The following is a 15,957-nucleotide window of genomic DNA, read 5'->3' as shown; positions in this document are numbered from 1 at the left end:
CCACTAAAACATAATTAAACAAATGTCAACTATTAGCCTAAAAGAACTAAAAAACCCAACCCAATTAGAAAATTTTAATAAAAACCGAAAAAAGCTGCTGCTGACCTGTTGAAACAAAATATCAAATTACTTTACAAATTAATTACCTCACAAAAGCAAAATACATAACAGCCAATACAGACACCGCCAGCAGGGTAATGGTATGAGGTTTATAAAAGAAATCCAAGGATATATCATCGACAGGACGTTCATTAACCACCAAAAAAGTTTCGGCTATCTCCTCAGGCTTTGGCTTAGGAGTATTAACTCCACGTGTTTTGATTGGTGTGGTGGGTGCACTACTGGCACCAGATTTAACGCTAGCAGGTGCATGTAGAGTAGAAGATGTATTACTGCTATCGGCAGCCTCGGGACTACCACGTGAACTAGAACGTTTCTTCATGGTGGTTTGTTTTCTTTTCTTAAACACTACACTTTTTCTTTTATTTTTTCTTAATAAAATTAAAAGACTATTTAATTTAAATATCGTTTAGCTAAAAAGGGGAGGTGGAGTTGCGCAACCACTGCCCGGACCGATTATGTGTATGATTCTTTTGCGTTAGTTGATTTTATGCAAAATGAACCATTGAATTCTTGGGTAAATGCTTATATAAATGAGATTTTTTTCGTTTCCAAACACTACTACACTAAGTAATTAGGCCTTTTTTTGTTGCTATTAATTATACATTATTTTTATTTTGAAAATATTTACGAAATCTTTGAAAATTTCATTAAAAAAACGTTTTTTTTATGAAAAGAACACGTCTTTTTGTAAGGAAATTTGCCGGAATAATGAGCACGAGAGTGCAATTGTTTTGTTGTTGTTAACTTTTTGACAACTGATAAAAAAAGCGAGAGTATAGTGATGCCAGATAGCAAATATAGTGGCATAATGCAAGGCATTTTTATGGGTAAAGTTACAGTGGAACTTAAATATATGTTTTTATTACTTTTTATGGAAAATCATATATATTGAAAGATAATGTGCAAATAATTCCTATATTTTTATACAAAATTAATGAAATTTTTTATAACAATTGTTTTTTAAAAAAGAAAATTAAAAAAATTTCTTTTTTGTTTCAAGAAAATTTTTTAAATTTTCTATATATTTAGAAAATTTTTAGAAATTTTCTAGGTTTTTATAAAATTTTCTTTGTTTTTCGAAATTTTCTATGCTTTTAAAAAATTATTCGAAATTTTCTAAGCTTTTAGAAAATTTTTCGAAATTTTCTATGCTTTTAAATAATTTTTCAAAAAAATTTTTCAAAATTCTCTGTTTTTATAATTTTTTTTTCGAAATTTTTTATGTTTTTTAGAAAATTTTTTGAAATTTTTTATGTTTTTTGAAATTTTTTCAAAATTTTCTGTTTTTTTATATTTTTTTGTTTATATCCCCCCTTTTCACTAATAAAAACACTCTGGCATAAAACTCCGGTAACTCTTTTCTAAGTGCTGCCAAGTTTTTTTGTTACACATTATTGCCAAGTCCCTCATTATCTCACTATTCTTATTGTTTATGCAAGGAAAATTGATATAAAAACAAAACTTTTACAAAAATATTGAAAAAATCCCATTAAAAAACATGGAAACACCACATAGTACAACAAATACAAAAGGTAGGTCCCTAACAACAAACAATTTACCCTAGAAATATATAGAAACATATTCTTCTTTCGCCAATAAGAATTTGAAGTTACGGGTGTTTCACGCAGTGGACGTGTACGTAAAAAGTCTTCCAAACTTTTGGATTTTCAATCACCCGATGAAGTGGAAAGGAAAATCTACAAACGCACTACAGCCAGCAGTCATCATACACCAAGATCATCGGGTGTTAAGTATGCGGGTCGGGGTAGACCAAGTTTGGCTGCCTTAAAAGCACGCAGAGCGGCCCGCGTTACGGGAGCAGATGAAGAAAATGATGTGGCAGCCGATGATGAAGAACCGGCGGCGGAGGAGGATGTAAAAGATAAGGAAGAGGTGATGGATGTAGAACAGTCTTTAAAGGAAACAGCTGATGAGGATGAAGAAGAAGAGGAGGAGGATGAGGAAGACATAAATGATGTTTTGCACAATACCAGTGGCTTGACGGCAGCAACCGACTCAGATGATGATGGTTTTGGTGAGTTGGTGGCTGATTTGGTGGGTTCAGAAGCAGCCAATTTAGATGGCCCGGTCGGCAATCAAAAATCTCCCTTTAGACAATCTTTATATATGACTGAAAAAAATAAGAAATTGAAGGAAAATCGTGTAGAGCGCAAAGATAAGGGCAAGACCCGCTATACAGCCTACAATATGTGGGCTAGAGAACATCGCAAATCTAACAAATTTGGTAAAACTTCTGATATAGATCATCAGGCTGCTAGACGTTTACATGAATTGTGGTCTAATGTATCCAATAAAGAGAAAAATGCCTGGAAACGTAAAGCCAAAATGCAAGCTACCAGAGCTAAACAAAGAGAAAGGGCGGGTATAACTCAAACCAACAAAACAGCAATACAAACTGGAGCACAAGCAGCAAATCCACAAAATTCCACATTTATTAACCGACCCACCACCAGTCGCACCAAAAAATTAGCAGAAGATAAACAAAAAGCCAAGGATGATATGCTGGTAGCTAAACCTAACACAATACAAACTTCTACCCCTAAAAGAACACGCAACAATTCTTATAGAAGAAATCAAACAAATACTTCCTCTAGCGCAACTAATGGCAACAATACCTCTCCTTTGTATATAGCCACCAATGGCTCTACTAATAATTACAATAACAAAACGTTGACTCTAAACAATTCTAAAACTCCTTTACCCAACATAGAACCCATAGATGCAGCGGCTCACTTAAAATTACTGGGTGAAAGTCTTAGTATTATAGGTGATCGTCTTAAGGAACATGAGGGACAAATTGCCGTTTCCGGCAGTTTATCCGTACTGCTGGACAGTCTATTGTGTTCGTTGGGTCCTTTACTCTGTCTGACAACACGCCTACCCGGCTTGGATAAGAAACCACAATTAAAGGCCAATTTGGCTACAACTTTGGATAATATAGCATATGTTATGCCAGGACTGTAAGCAGTAAGATGCTGTGGTAATGATTGCTATTGGGTGATAAGGTAATGAACTATTTTTTTAAGTTGAAAATAAGCAGAATAGTTTTAAAATGAATAAAGAAAGAAATATTTTAAAAAATATCTTTTGAACAAAGATCCCTTCTCTTGGGAATCTAAAGAGAGAGAGAGAGAGACTAACTAAAAGCCTTTGGTCCCGAGTATAAACTATTTATAATAGTAAAGATTAGGCTATAGTCCTAGCAATAAAGTATACTATAGTCCAGACTATAGATAGACTATAGACTTGACTGTAGATTGGACTATATACTGGACTTAGATTATAGACTAGACAATAGAGTAGACTACAGACTTGACTATGGACTAGATTATAGACTAGACTATAGACTTGAATATAGTCCAGACTATAGTTCATTTCTAATACAATTCTAGTTCAATTCGAATACAATTCTACTACAACTTCTAGTTCAAAATTTTCCCAAAAATGGTGAAATCAATAGTTATTTTATCGATATTTTTTATTATCTTTTTATTGATCATATCATATAAGTTAAGAACTTGTTTTCATTAATATTGTATAATTAAAGTTGTAAAATAATACAACATACACTTTTAAATTGGGGGAATGTAAAATTGCTTAAGGTAAACGTTTTCGAACAGGTCCATTAATAAAAAAAAAAAATATATTAAACAAAAAAACTAGATCCAATAATAAATTTTAAAAAATAATTTCAACAAATTTTGTAATACCAACACATTACTAGCTACAAATTACAAATTAAACATAATAGGATTTGAGGACAATTTTCAGTAATTGACTCAAAAAAATATATATAGCGTTTGCCCATGAACACATTACGTTACAAAAAAACCAAATCAAAATATATATTTAGTTTAAAGGCTAAAATAAACACATAAAAGGAATGTTTTTTTTGTTATAAAATTAGTTAAAAAGAGGGTTATTAGGTTTTCCAAAAAAGAGATTCATTTCTCTTTTTTTTCTAACTTTCTTTCGTTTCAGCAAAACAGTCTCATTAAGTAGTTATGGCTTGTTGTTGTTGGTTGTTTGAGTAACATAATAACCTTAAATTAAGTTTTTTTGTAAATTACAATTGTTGCGATAGCCCGGCAGCGGATATATTATCTCCAGCTCCTGCGGTCTTTTTGGCCACACGACACACCAAAACCGGGGCTACACAGATTTCTATATCCAATGACTTTTGTGCGTTAATTTGTAAAGTTTCTGACCAACAGGGCACCGGATTAAGGGGATCAAAAGCAATGCGCTCAGCTTTAGAGGGATCTAGAGATGTCGAGAAACTATCATCTAATACTAAAGAAGCAGATTCAGGATTGATCTGTAACGGCAAAGAAAATATATTAATATATGCATATAAGTATAACAGCAGTAATTGCTAGTTATCTTACCACTTGTGTTTGACACACATAACGATGAGCGATTAAGGCGGCCTTGGCAGCTCCCAATTTTGTATTCTTCCACTTGGAATCTTTAATCGTTAAGAGAGCCTGATAAGCCAAAGTATGCAAATGAATTCTGGACACCATTCTCCTTTTAGTTTGACCCATACTCGTAGTATTTTTATAATAATCTTGTGCTAATATAGAAAAAACTTTACGCATTAAATCTAAAGTAGTAGCTACTCTTGGATTCCAATCAGAGGCCAATGTCGTGCGTCCATGCTCTAAGACTTGTGCTAAATTATCCAATTCCTGTTCATTCATACCCAAAGAATCAACATAAGGCAAAATAAATTGTTTCAAATGCTGCAACAGTTCTATTTCTACATAAGAGGCCATTTCGAAATGTATTAAGGTCTTTTTGGTTAAAGAATTTATCTGTTGATTGACCTTAAGTAGACGTTCCTCTCTAATGCCTTCGGCAAATTTATAACTATCCATCATTTGTATGCCACTGATTATGAACAAATCGGGTTTATAGGTTTCAATGGCGGTTTGTAAATGTTCGAGTGAGTTTAAATGTGGATTATTGTGATCGTTGTGTAAGATATAGCGATTAGCTCGTGGGGCTGTAAAGGGGCCCCATGTTTCACCAGCCTTGTATTCTAATATCAAATGTATATCATCTTCTTCGATAAAATCACCAGCGATTTTAATGGTGTCCGGTATTAGGCGGCGTAATCTGAGGGGAGAACGTAAGGGGATTAGAAAATATACTTTATTCTCCACTATTTTTAAAGAAAGCTGCCAGTCTGTAGACTAACTTATAGAGCTGATTATAGTCTTGCTAATAGGCCAAACTATAGACTGGGTTATAAGCAAGACTATGAACTAGTCTATAAGTCAGGTTATAGTCCGGAATATATGCCAATATAGGAACTGGGTTACAGACCAGGCTATACACTACTCTATAGACCGGACTATAGATTAGACATGTACAGATTGTAGGCTAGGTTATAAACCGGACTATAGGAATATATTCCGGACAATAGAATACAGTGTAGAACAGTTTATAGTCCATAATATGACAAAACGTAAGTCTAGACTGTGAAATATAGTCAATACTATTGACTTCTATATGGTTCAGTCCATAGGCTACTGTATAGACAACTCTATAGACTACTCTGCAGTCCTCTACAATCCTCAGTATAAACCACTCAATGATCCAGATTATAGACTACACCCTCGTCCAGACTATAGCCTACTTCATAGCCCAGATTATAGATTACTCCATAGTCTAGATTGTACATTACACTACAGTCCAGACTATACACAACTCTATATTCAAGTCTATAGACTACTTTATAGTCTAAACTCTAAAAAATTTCACGTATTGTTTATTGAGAACATTCCTTGATTGCGTTGTACATACTCACTTATGAGAAATTCTAGCACCCAATAACACCTCCCAGCCTTCCTTATCAAAACGTATACCCATCAATGGGGCATTGCCGCCAACAAACCATTGCAAAGAATCACGATGTTGTTTTTTTGGCAATTGTATTAATTGTCTAAATAACTCTGTATTGGGCATCACACGTCTATAAATAGAAATCAAAACAAACATAAATTAATTAAAAACATTTATATCTTATCAATCAATAAACTACAACAAAAAGTAGGAAATTTCCACTTACTCTGCCGCTGCACCATTGCGAAAATAATATGCAAATGTTTGTAACAATTCCGCCTCATCATTCACCTCATCCACCGTAAACTCTGACCCCACATTGTCTGGTATTATGGCAGCTGAATAATTAAGAAAATCAGTTGCGTGAATTAACAAATCACTGCAGGCACCATAGCCTAAAGCCACCTTAGGTTTACTATAGTTGGTGTCATTCCAAGGTCGTTTTAATTGACTCTCAATAGCCAATAAACCAGTTAAAATTTGAGTGATTTTATTTAATTGTTTCAACGACAAAAATGCTTGCCAAACAATCGATATTAAAGCCGCAAATACCGAGAAGGTGGTTATTAGAGACATGTACTTTAATAGAGACGACATTTTTATGCAGACTGCTGTCTTAATTTTTCAAGAATTCTTTGTCTTTTTTAGAGTTAATTAAAACATTTAGGTTTTTTTGAAGTTTGTTGTTGCAAAAACCAATAATATAAAATAAATAATTTGAATATTAATAATTTAACAAAGAAGAATTGAATGTAGGCGAAAGAAACGAAAACTTGCACAAACAAACCGGCTGGCTGGTTGTCTGGTTGCGGATGTTGGTGTTTACTTTGTGAAGAGAAGCAAGAGATTTGAGTGTGATAACAACTGTCAACGTCACTTTTTTTATATAAACAATAGTGTTGTTAAGTTGCGGGTTAAGAGAAAAACGCTTAAAAGTTACAAAGTTTACAGAAGTTTCATAGGGAAATGTGCTAAATTTCAAGGGCAGTTTTTAAACTAGTTAATAATTTAATTTACACTGCAATCTAAAGTCTTTTTTTAATAGTTTTTGCGATATAGAAATCCAATTAGATTTTTTAACTGAAATAATTCTAGCGATTTTAACTTTTTCTTAGAAAAACTATTTAAAATACTGCGTTAACCACACTGTTGTTATCATCAACAATAAAACAGAGTTGTTTACAATGACAAAATGCCACTCTGTCATAAACATTGAAACGGAAGTGCTATAAAAACGTTTCAAAATAAAATTTTGAAATAATTTTCGATACAGTCTTTAAGTTTACTACAATTGTTAAAGAAATTTTAATATTTTTAAGAAGTATATTAAAAAAAACAAAAGATTAGCACTATTAGAATATAGACCAGGCTATATACTTGACTATAGACCAGTCTATAGACTGGAGTATAGTCTATACTATTGACTAAATAGTTGTAGCTTTCTGAGCTTATTTTTGCTTTCAGTTCAAAAACATACTTATAATTACCTTCACAACTATTTTTAGCATTTGCTTTTTATGTTAAGAAAAGAATCTTAAGATTTCATATACATAAATGAAATTATTACTTTTACCTAGTCCTTGAGTTACAATAAAAATACTTGAACTTGTTTGGAGGTCATTATTTAAACCCACAAGCCCTTTACCTTGTTAATTTTTTTTTACAAAATTACACACATTACAGTTATGTTTTTTTATTTGTTTAAAAATATTTCCAAACGAACAAAAAAGTAAAAATAAATACATAAACAAAAAACTACTTGTTTAAATCAACTTGTTGACATGCCTACACGGCTTTTAAAGCCCCTGACGTAGTAACTTACAAGTGATTCAACCAAGCGTTTACATACATATTTTTTTTAATTTAAACTGGCACAAAAAGCCGGTTAGTTGGTTGATTGGCCGTGCACTTGAAATTTTTCTACTACAAACAAAAAAAAAAAAAAAAAAAACAAAAAAAAAAAAAAAAAACTAAAAGTAATGAACGAAATTACTAAAACAATAAAATTTTTATAAAATCCGGTTTTAGTTTCAAGTGAATTGCAGAAATTGCAAGAAACATTTTTTAATGCAATGAAACATATTTTAATTGGGATAAATACAGACTAGACTATAGACTAGACTATAGACTAGACTATAGACTAGACTATAGACTAGACTATTGACTAGACTATTGACTAGACTATAGACTAAACTATAGACTAGACTATACACTAGACTATAGACTAGACTATAGACTAGACCTATAGACTAGACTATAGACTAGACTATAGACTAGACTATAGACTAGACTATAGACTAGACTATAGACTAGACTATAGACTAGACTATAGACTAGACTATAGACTAGACTATAGACTAGACTATAGACTAGACTATAGACTAGACTATAGACTAGACTATAGACTAGACTATAGACTAGACTATAGACTAGACTATAGACTAGACTATAGACTAGACTATAGACTAGACTATAGACTAGACTATAGACTAGACTATAGACTAGACTATAGACTAGACTATAGACTAGACTATAGACTAGACTATAGACTAGACTATAGACTAGACTATAGACTAGACTAGACTAGGACTATAGACTAGACTAGACTATAGACTAGACTATAGACTAGACTAGACTAGACTATAGACTAGACTAGACTAGACTAGCTAGACTAGACTATAGACTAGACTATAGACTAGACTATAGACTAGACTATAGACTAGACTATAGACTAGACTATAGACTAGACTATAGACTAGACTATAGACTAGACTATAGACTAGACTATAGACTAGACTATAGACTAGACTATAGACTAGACTATAGACTAGACTATAGACTAGACTATAGACTAGACTATAGACTAGACTATAGACTAGACTATAGACTAGACTATAGACTAGACTATAGACTAGACTATAGACTAGACTATAGACTAGACTATAGACTAGACTATAGACTAGACTATAGACTAGACTATAGACTAGACTATAGACTAGACTATAGACTAGACTATAGACTAGACTATAGACTAGACTTTAGACTAGACTTTAGACTAGACTTTAGACTACTATAGACTAGACTATAGACTATAGACTAGACTATAGTCTAGACTATAGTCTAGACTATAGACTAGACTATAGACTAGACTATAGACTAGACTATAGACTTGACTAAAGACTAGACTATAGACTAGACTATTGACTAGACTATAGACTAGACTATAGACTAGACTAAAGACTAGACTATGGACTAGACTACTATAGACTAGACTATAGACTAGACTATAGACTAGACTATAGACTAGACTATAGACTAGACTATAGACTAGACTATAGACTAGACTACAGACTAGACTACAGACTAGACTATAGACTAGACTATAGACTAGACAATAGACTAGACTATTGACTAGACTATAGACTAGACTGTAGACTAGACTATAGACTAGACTATAGACTAGACTATAGACTGGACTATAGACTAGACTATAGACTGGACTATAGACTAGACTATAGACTAGACTATAGACTAGACTATAGACTAGACTATAGACTAGACTATAGACTAGACTATAGACTAGACTATAGACTAGACTATAGACTAGACTATAGACTAGACTATAGACTAGACTATAGACTAGACTATAGACTGGACTATAGACTAGACTATAGACTAGACTGTAGACTAGACTATAGACTAGACTATAGACTAGACTATAGACTAGACTAGTAGACTAGACTATAGACTAGACTATAGACTAGACTATAGACTAGAGTATAGACTAGACTATAGTCTAGACTATAGACTAGACTATAGTCTAGACTATAGACTAGACTATAGTCTAGACTATAGACTAGACTATAGACTAGACTATAGACTAGACTATAGACTAGACTATAGACTAGACTATAGAATAGACTATAGACTAAACTATAGACTAGACTATAGACTAGACTATAGACTAGACTATAGACTAGACTATAGACTGGACTAGACTATAGACTAGACTAGACTATAGACTAGACTAGACTATAGACTAGACTATAGACTAGACTATAGACTAGACTATAGACTAGACTATAGACTAGACTATAGACTAGACTATAGACTAGACTATAGACTAGACTATAGACTAGACTATAGACTAGACTATAGACTAGACTATAGACTAGACTATAGACTAGACTATAGACTAGACTATAGACTAGACTATAGACTAGACTAGACTATAGACAAGACTATAGACTAGACTAGACTAGACTAGACTATAGACTAACTAGACTAGACTATAGACTACTATAGACTAGACTATAGACCTAGACTATAGACTAGACTATAGACTAGACTATAGACTACACTATAGACTAGACTATAGACTAGACTATAGACTAGACTATAGACTAGGACTAGAGACTAGACTATAGACTACACTATAGACTAGACTATAGACTAGACTATAGACTAGACTATAGACTACACTATAGACTAGACTATAGACTGGACTATAGACTAGACTATAGACTAGACTATAGACTAGACTATAGACTAGACTACAGACTAGACTATAGACTAGACTATAGACTAGACTATAGACTAGACTGGACTATAGACTAGACTATGACTAGACTATAGACTAGACCATAGACAAGATTAGACTATAGACTAAACTAGCCCAGACTGTAGACTAGGCTATAGAGCAGACTACGATAGACAGATACGATTCTAGATTTCATTATAGATTAATGTTAAACTTCAATTGAAAACATAAATTTTAGGTATAATGACTTATTTTGCTAAAATCGTGCTGAAACATCTACTTCCTTTGAATTAAAAAACTCATCCATCATATTAAACATGAAAAAGTTATGTTTAACAACATAATCTTTAGTTCCTAAATAATGTATTGAAAAATATAATATAATGATAAATACATTTGCAATCTTAGAACTACAATACAAATATTATTCTTTTTATACTATTATTAATTTCTCATAGTAATTGTTTGTTGGTTTTTTTGTCTTCAAGAGGAAACATTTAAAGAGCGGAAGATTTAACTGAAACTGAAATTTTACTTAGTCATGTTAACAGATTTTTTTGCGCTTTTTGGCATATAGATAAAGTACTGAATTTCGCACTTTAAATACAACAAAAACTTAAAAAAAACAACAAAAACTTTATTTGTTAAAGTAGCCAGCAATTGAATAGGAAAGATTCATAAATTGTTTAAATTTTTTTAGAAACACAATTGAAAATAAGAGCAGTTGAACCCCTACTACCATTTTTGTAACATCTTCAATTTCTTTTGAGACTAAACTTCCGCCATGTCAATATAGACTTCTAATTGACACCGATACTGACTACTACTTTTGTTTCTATAACAAGTAGTTTTACCCTTAGTGAATCATGCCAATTTCATTTTAATCTCTATATAAAGGAAGTTTTATTGTGTGCAAATATATATTCTCCGGATTGAGAATCGTACATAAATAGTATTTGTCGTTCGTACGTTAATCGAACTGCTGGTCAATTGAAATTCTTTAAACAGTATTAAACATTTTTTTTATAGACAATAAAAAAACGGCATAATTAACTGAATTATTTTTTTTCTTAAAGTATGATTATTTATGCATTATTTATAAAAAAAAAACTGATTATACGGCCAACATGCGATCAGAGGAACGTTTGAAAATATTAAATTATTTGTTGATTTTTTTCACGCATTTGTTTTAGTCACACATTTACATATTTGTTTAAAAATAGTTTATAGCGAATGGGAAAAAATGTTTTAGTCGGCTGTTAAAAACACTTTGTGGAAAATTTTAAATTATTTTAGCATCGAAATTTTTATAGTTATGGCGTAGTTTTGGGATCTAGAGGAATTTGTATGTTGGAAAATTTTGTATAGCATTTTTTTTATACAAAATATAGTTTAAACTATAGGCAATACTATAGTCTAGTCTATAGTCTATTCTATAGTCTAGTCTATAGTCTAGTCTATAGTCTAGTCTATAGTCTAGTTTATAGTCTAGTCTAGTCTATAGTCTAGTCTATAGTCTAGTCTATAGTCTAGTCTATAGTCTAGTCTATAGTCTAGTCTAGTCTATAGTCTAGTCTAGTCTATAGTCTAGTCTAGTCTATAGTCTAGTCTAGTCTATAGTCTAGTCTAGTCTAGTCTATAGTCTAGTCTAGTCTATAGTCTAGTCTAGTCTAGTCTATAGTCTAGTCTAGTCTATAGTCTAGTCTAGTCTATAGTCTAGTCTATAGTCTAGTCTATAGTCTAGTCTATAGTCTAGTCTATAGTCTAGTCTATAGTCTAGTCTATAGTCTAGTCTATAGTCTAGTCTATAGTCTAGTCTATAGTCTAGTCTATAGTCTAGTCTATAGTCTAGTCTATAGTCTAGTCTATAGTCTAGTCTATAGTCTAGTCTATAGTCTAGTCTATAGTCTAGTCTATAGTCTAGTCTATAGTCTAGTCTATAGTCTAGTCTATAGTCTAGTCTATAGTCTAGTCTATAGTCTAGTCTATAGTCTAGTCTATAGTCTAGTCTATAGTCTAGTCTATAGTCTAGTCTATAGTCTAGTCTATAGTCTAGTCTATAGTCTAGTCTATAGTCTAGTCTATAGCCTAGTCTATAGTCTAGTCTATAGTCTAGTCTATAGTCTAGTCTATAGTCTAGTCTATAGTCTAGTCTATAGTCTAGTCTATAGTCTAGTCTATAGTCTAGTCTATAGTCTAGTCTATAGTCTAGTCTATAGTCTAGTCTATAGTCTAGTCTATAGTCTAGTCTATTCTAGTCTATAGTCTAGTCTATAGTCTAGTCTATAGTCTAGTCTATAGTCTAGTCTATAGTCTAGTCTATAGTCTAGTCTATAGTCTAGTCTAAAGTCTAGTCTATAGTCTAGTCTAAAGTCTAGTCTATTGTCTAGTCTATAGTCTAGTCTACAGTCTAGTCTATAGTCTAGTCTATAGTCTAGTCTATAGTCTAGTCTATAGTCTAGTCTATAGTCTAGTCTATAGTCTAGTCTATAGTCTAGTCTATAGTCTAGTCTATAGTCTAGTCTATAGTCTAGTTTATAGTCTAGTCTATAGTCTAGTCTATAGTCTAGTCTATAGTCTAGTCTATAGTCTAGTCTATAGTCTAGTCTATAGTCTAGTCTATAGTCTAGTCTATAGTCTAGTCTATAGTCTAGTCTATAGGCTAGTCTATAGTCTAGTCTATAGTCTAGTCTATAGTCTAGTCTATAGTCTAGTCTATAGTCTAGTCTAGTCTATAGTCTAGTCTATAGTCTAGTCTATAGTCTAGTCTAGTCTATAGTCTAGTCTATAGTCTAGTCTATAGTCTAGTCTATAGTCTAGTCTATAGTCTAGTCTATAGTCTAGTCTATAGTCTAGTCTATAGTCTAGTCTATAGTCTAGTCTATAGTCTAGTCTAGTCTATAGTCTAGTCTAGTCTATAGTCTAGTCTAGTCTATAGTCTAGTCTAGTCTAGTCTATAGTCTAGTCTAGTCTATAGTCTAGTCTAGTCTATAGTCTAGTCTAGTCTAGTCTATAGTCTAGTCTAGTCTATAGTCTAGTCTAGTCTATAGTCTAGTCTATAGTCTAGTCTATAGTCTAGTCTATAGTCTAGTCTATAGTCTAGTCTATAGTCTAGTCTATAGTCTAGTCTATAGTCTAGTCTATAGTCTAGTCTATAGTCTAGTCTATAGTCTAGTCTATAGTCTAGTCTATCTAGTCTATAGTCTAGTCTATAGTCTAGTCTATAGTCTAGTCTATAGTCTAGTCTATAGTCTAGTCTATAGTCTAGTCTATAGTCTAGTCTATAGTCTAGTCTATAGTCTAGTCTATAGTCTAGTCTATAGTCTAGTCTATAGTCTAGTCTATAGTCTAGTCTATAGTCTAGTCTATAGTCTAGTCTATAGTCTAGTCTATAGTCTAGTCTATAGTCTAGTCTATAGTCTAGTCTATAGTCTAGTCTATAGTCTAGTCTATAGCTAGTCTATAGTCTAGTCTATAGTCTAGTCTATAGTCTAGTCTATAGTCTAGTCTATAGTCTAGTCTATAGTCTAGTCTATAGTCTAGTCTATAGTCTAGTCTATAGTCTAGTCTATAGTCTAGTCTATAGTCTAGTCTATAGTCTAGTCTATAGTCTAGTCTATCTAGTCTATAGTCTAGTCTATAGTCTAGTCTATAGTCTAGTCTATAGTCTAGTCTATAGTCTAGTCTATAGTCTAGTCTATAGTCTAGTCTAAAGTCTAGTCTATAGTCTAGTCTAAAGTCTAGTCTATAGTCTAGTCTATAGTCTAGTCTACAGTCTAGTCTATAGTCTAGTCTATAGTCTAGTCTATAGTCTAGTCTATAGTCTAGTCTATAGTCTAGTCTATAGTCTAGTCTATAGTCTAGTCTATAGTCTAGTCTATAGTCTAGTCTATAGTCTAGTTTATAGTCTAGTCTATAGTCTAGTCTATAGTCTAGTCTATAGTCTAGTCTATAGTCTAGTCTATAGTCTAGTCTATAGTCTAGTCTATAGTCTAGTCTATAGTCTAGTCTATAGTCTAGTCTATAGGCTAGTCTATAGTCTAGTCTATAGTCTAGTCTATAGTCTAGTCTATAGTCTAGTCTATAGTCTAGTCTATAGCCTAGTCTATAGTCTAGTCTATAGTCTAGTCTATAGTCTAGTCTATAGTCTAGTCTATAGTCTAGTCTATAGTCTAGTCTATAGTCTAGTCTATAGTCTAGTCTATAGTCTAGTCTATAGTCTAGTCTATAGTCTAGTCTATAGTCTAGTCTATAGTCTAGTCTATAGTCTAGTCTAGTCTATAGTCTAGTCTAGTCTATAGTCTAGTCTAGTCTATAGTCTAGTCTAGTCTATAGTCTAGTCTATAGTCTAGTCTATAGTCTAGTCTATCTAGTCTATAGTCTAGTCTATAGTCTAGTCTATAGTCTAGTCTATAGTCTAGTCTATAGTCTAGTCTATAGTCTAGTCTATAGTCTAGTCTATAGTCTAGTCTATAGTCTAGTCTATAGTCTAGTCTATAGTCTAGTCTATAGTCTAGTCTATAGTCTAGTCTATAGTCTAGTCTATAGTCTAGTCTATAGTCTAGTCTATAGTCTAGTCTATAGTCTAGTCTATAGTCTAGTCTATAGTCTAGTCTATAGTCTAGTATAGTCTAGTCTATAGTCTAGTCTATAGTCTAGTCTATAGTCTAGTCTATAGTCTAGTCTATAGTCTAGTCTATAGTCTAGTCTATAGTCTAGTCTATAGTCTAGTCTATAGTCTAGTCTATAGTCTAGTCTATAGTCTAGTCTATAGTCTAGTCTATAGTCTAGTCTATAGTCTAGTCTATAGTCTAGTCTATAGTCTAGTCTATAGTCTAGTCTATAGTCTAGTCTATAGTCTAGTCTATAGTCTAGTCTATAGTCTAGTCTATAGTCTAGTCTATAGTCTAGTCTATAGTCTAGTCTATAGTCTAGTCTATAGTCTAGTCTATAGTCTAGTCTATAGTCTAGTCTATTGTCCAGTCTATAGTCTAGTCTATAGTCTAGTCTATAGTCTAGTCTATAGTCTAGTCTATAGTCTAGTCTATAGTCTAGTCTATAGTCTAGTCGATAGTCTAGTCTATAGTCTAGTCTATAGGCTAGTCTATTGTCTAGTCTATAGTCTAGTCTATAGTCTAGTCTATAGTCTAGTCTATAGTCTAGTCTATAGTCTATAGTCTAGTCTATAGTCTAGTCTATAGTCTAGTCTATAGTCTAGTCTATAGTCTAGTCTATAGTCTAGTCTATAGTCTAGTCTATAGTCTAGTCTATAGTCTAGTCTATAGTCTAGTCTATAGTCTAGTCTATAGTCTAGTCTATAGTCTAGTCTATAGTCTAGTCTATAGTCTAGTCTATAGTCTAGTCTATAGTCTAGTCTATAGTCTAGTCTATAGTCTAGTCTATAGTCTAGTCTATAGTCTAGT

At 32.5% G+C, this 15,957-nt stretch overlaps 3 protein-coding genes across 3 annotated transcripts in view; 1 reads left to right on the top strand and 2 right to left on the bottom strand.

The window, feature by feature from the left end:
* Nucleotides 1-846, bottom strand: part of LOC119609703 (phosphatidylserine synthase 1) — an 18,626-nt gene extending 17,780 nt beyond the window's left edge. The window contains exon 1 of the mRNA XM_037964580.1: nt 147-846. Within this exon, the coding sequence (XP_037820508.1) occupies nt 147-442 (296 nt within the window). The 5' untranslated portion in view covers nt 443-846. The remainder of the gene's footprint in view (nt 1-146) is intronic.
* A 654-nt stretch (nt 847-1,500) lies between these two features.
* On the top strand, nt 1,501-3,240 carry LOC119609700 (HMG box-containing protein 4). Its single transcript, XM_037964575.1, has 2 exons — nt 1,501-1,655; nt 1,724-3,240. Exons 1-2 carry the CDS (start codon nt 1,622-1,624, stop codon nt 3,106-3,108), a joined length of 1,419 nt encoding a protein of 472 aa, XP_037820503.1. The 5' UTR covers nt 1,501-1,621; the 3' UTR covers nt 3,109-3,240.
* An 826-nt stretch (nt 3,241-4,066) lies between these two features.
* On the bottom strand, nt 4,067-6,837 carry LOC119609699 (ADP-dependent glucokinase). Its single transcript, XM_037964574.1, has 4 exons — nt 6,221-6,837; nt 5,960-6,124; nt 4,533-5,265; nt 4,067-4,462 (listed from the first exon to the last, which is right to left on the bottom strand). Exons 1-4 carry the CDS (start codon nt 6,589-6,591, stop codon nt 4,211-4,213), a joined length of 1,521 nt encoding a protein of 506 aa, XP_037820502.1. The 5' UTR covers nt 6,592-6,837; the 3' UTR covers nt 4,067-4,210.
* Nucleotides 6,838-15,957: the final 9,120 nt, after the last annotated feature.

Source organism: Lucilia sericata, unplaced genomic scaffold (assembly GCF_015586225.1).
Source record: "Lucilia sericata isolate MDLA Ls3-8-SP2 unplaced genomic scaffold, ASM1558622v1 Contig001041F_arrow, whole genome shotgun sequence".
In the NCBI taxonomy this organism is placed as follows: Eukaryota; Metazoa; Arthropoda; class Insecta; order Diptera; family Calliphoridae; genus Lucilia; species Lucilia sericata.
This window is presented reverse-complemented; position numbering and strand designations above follow the sequence as displayed.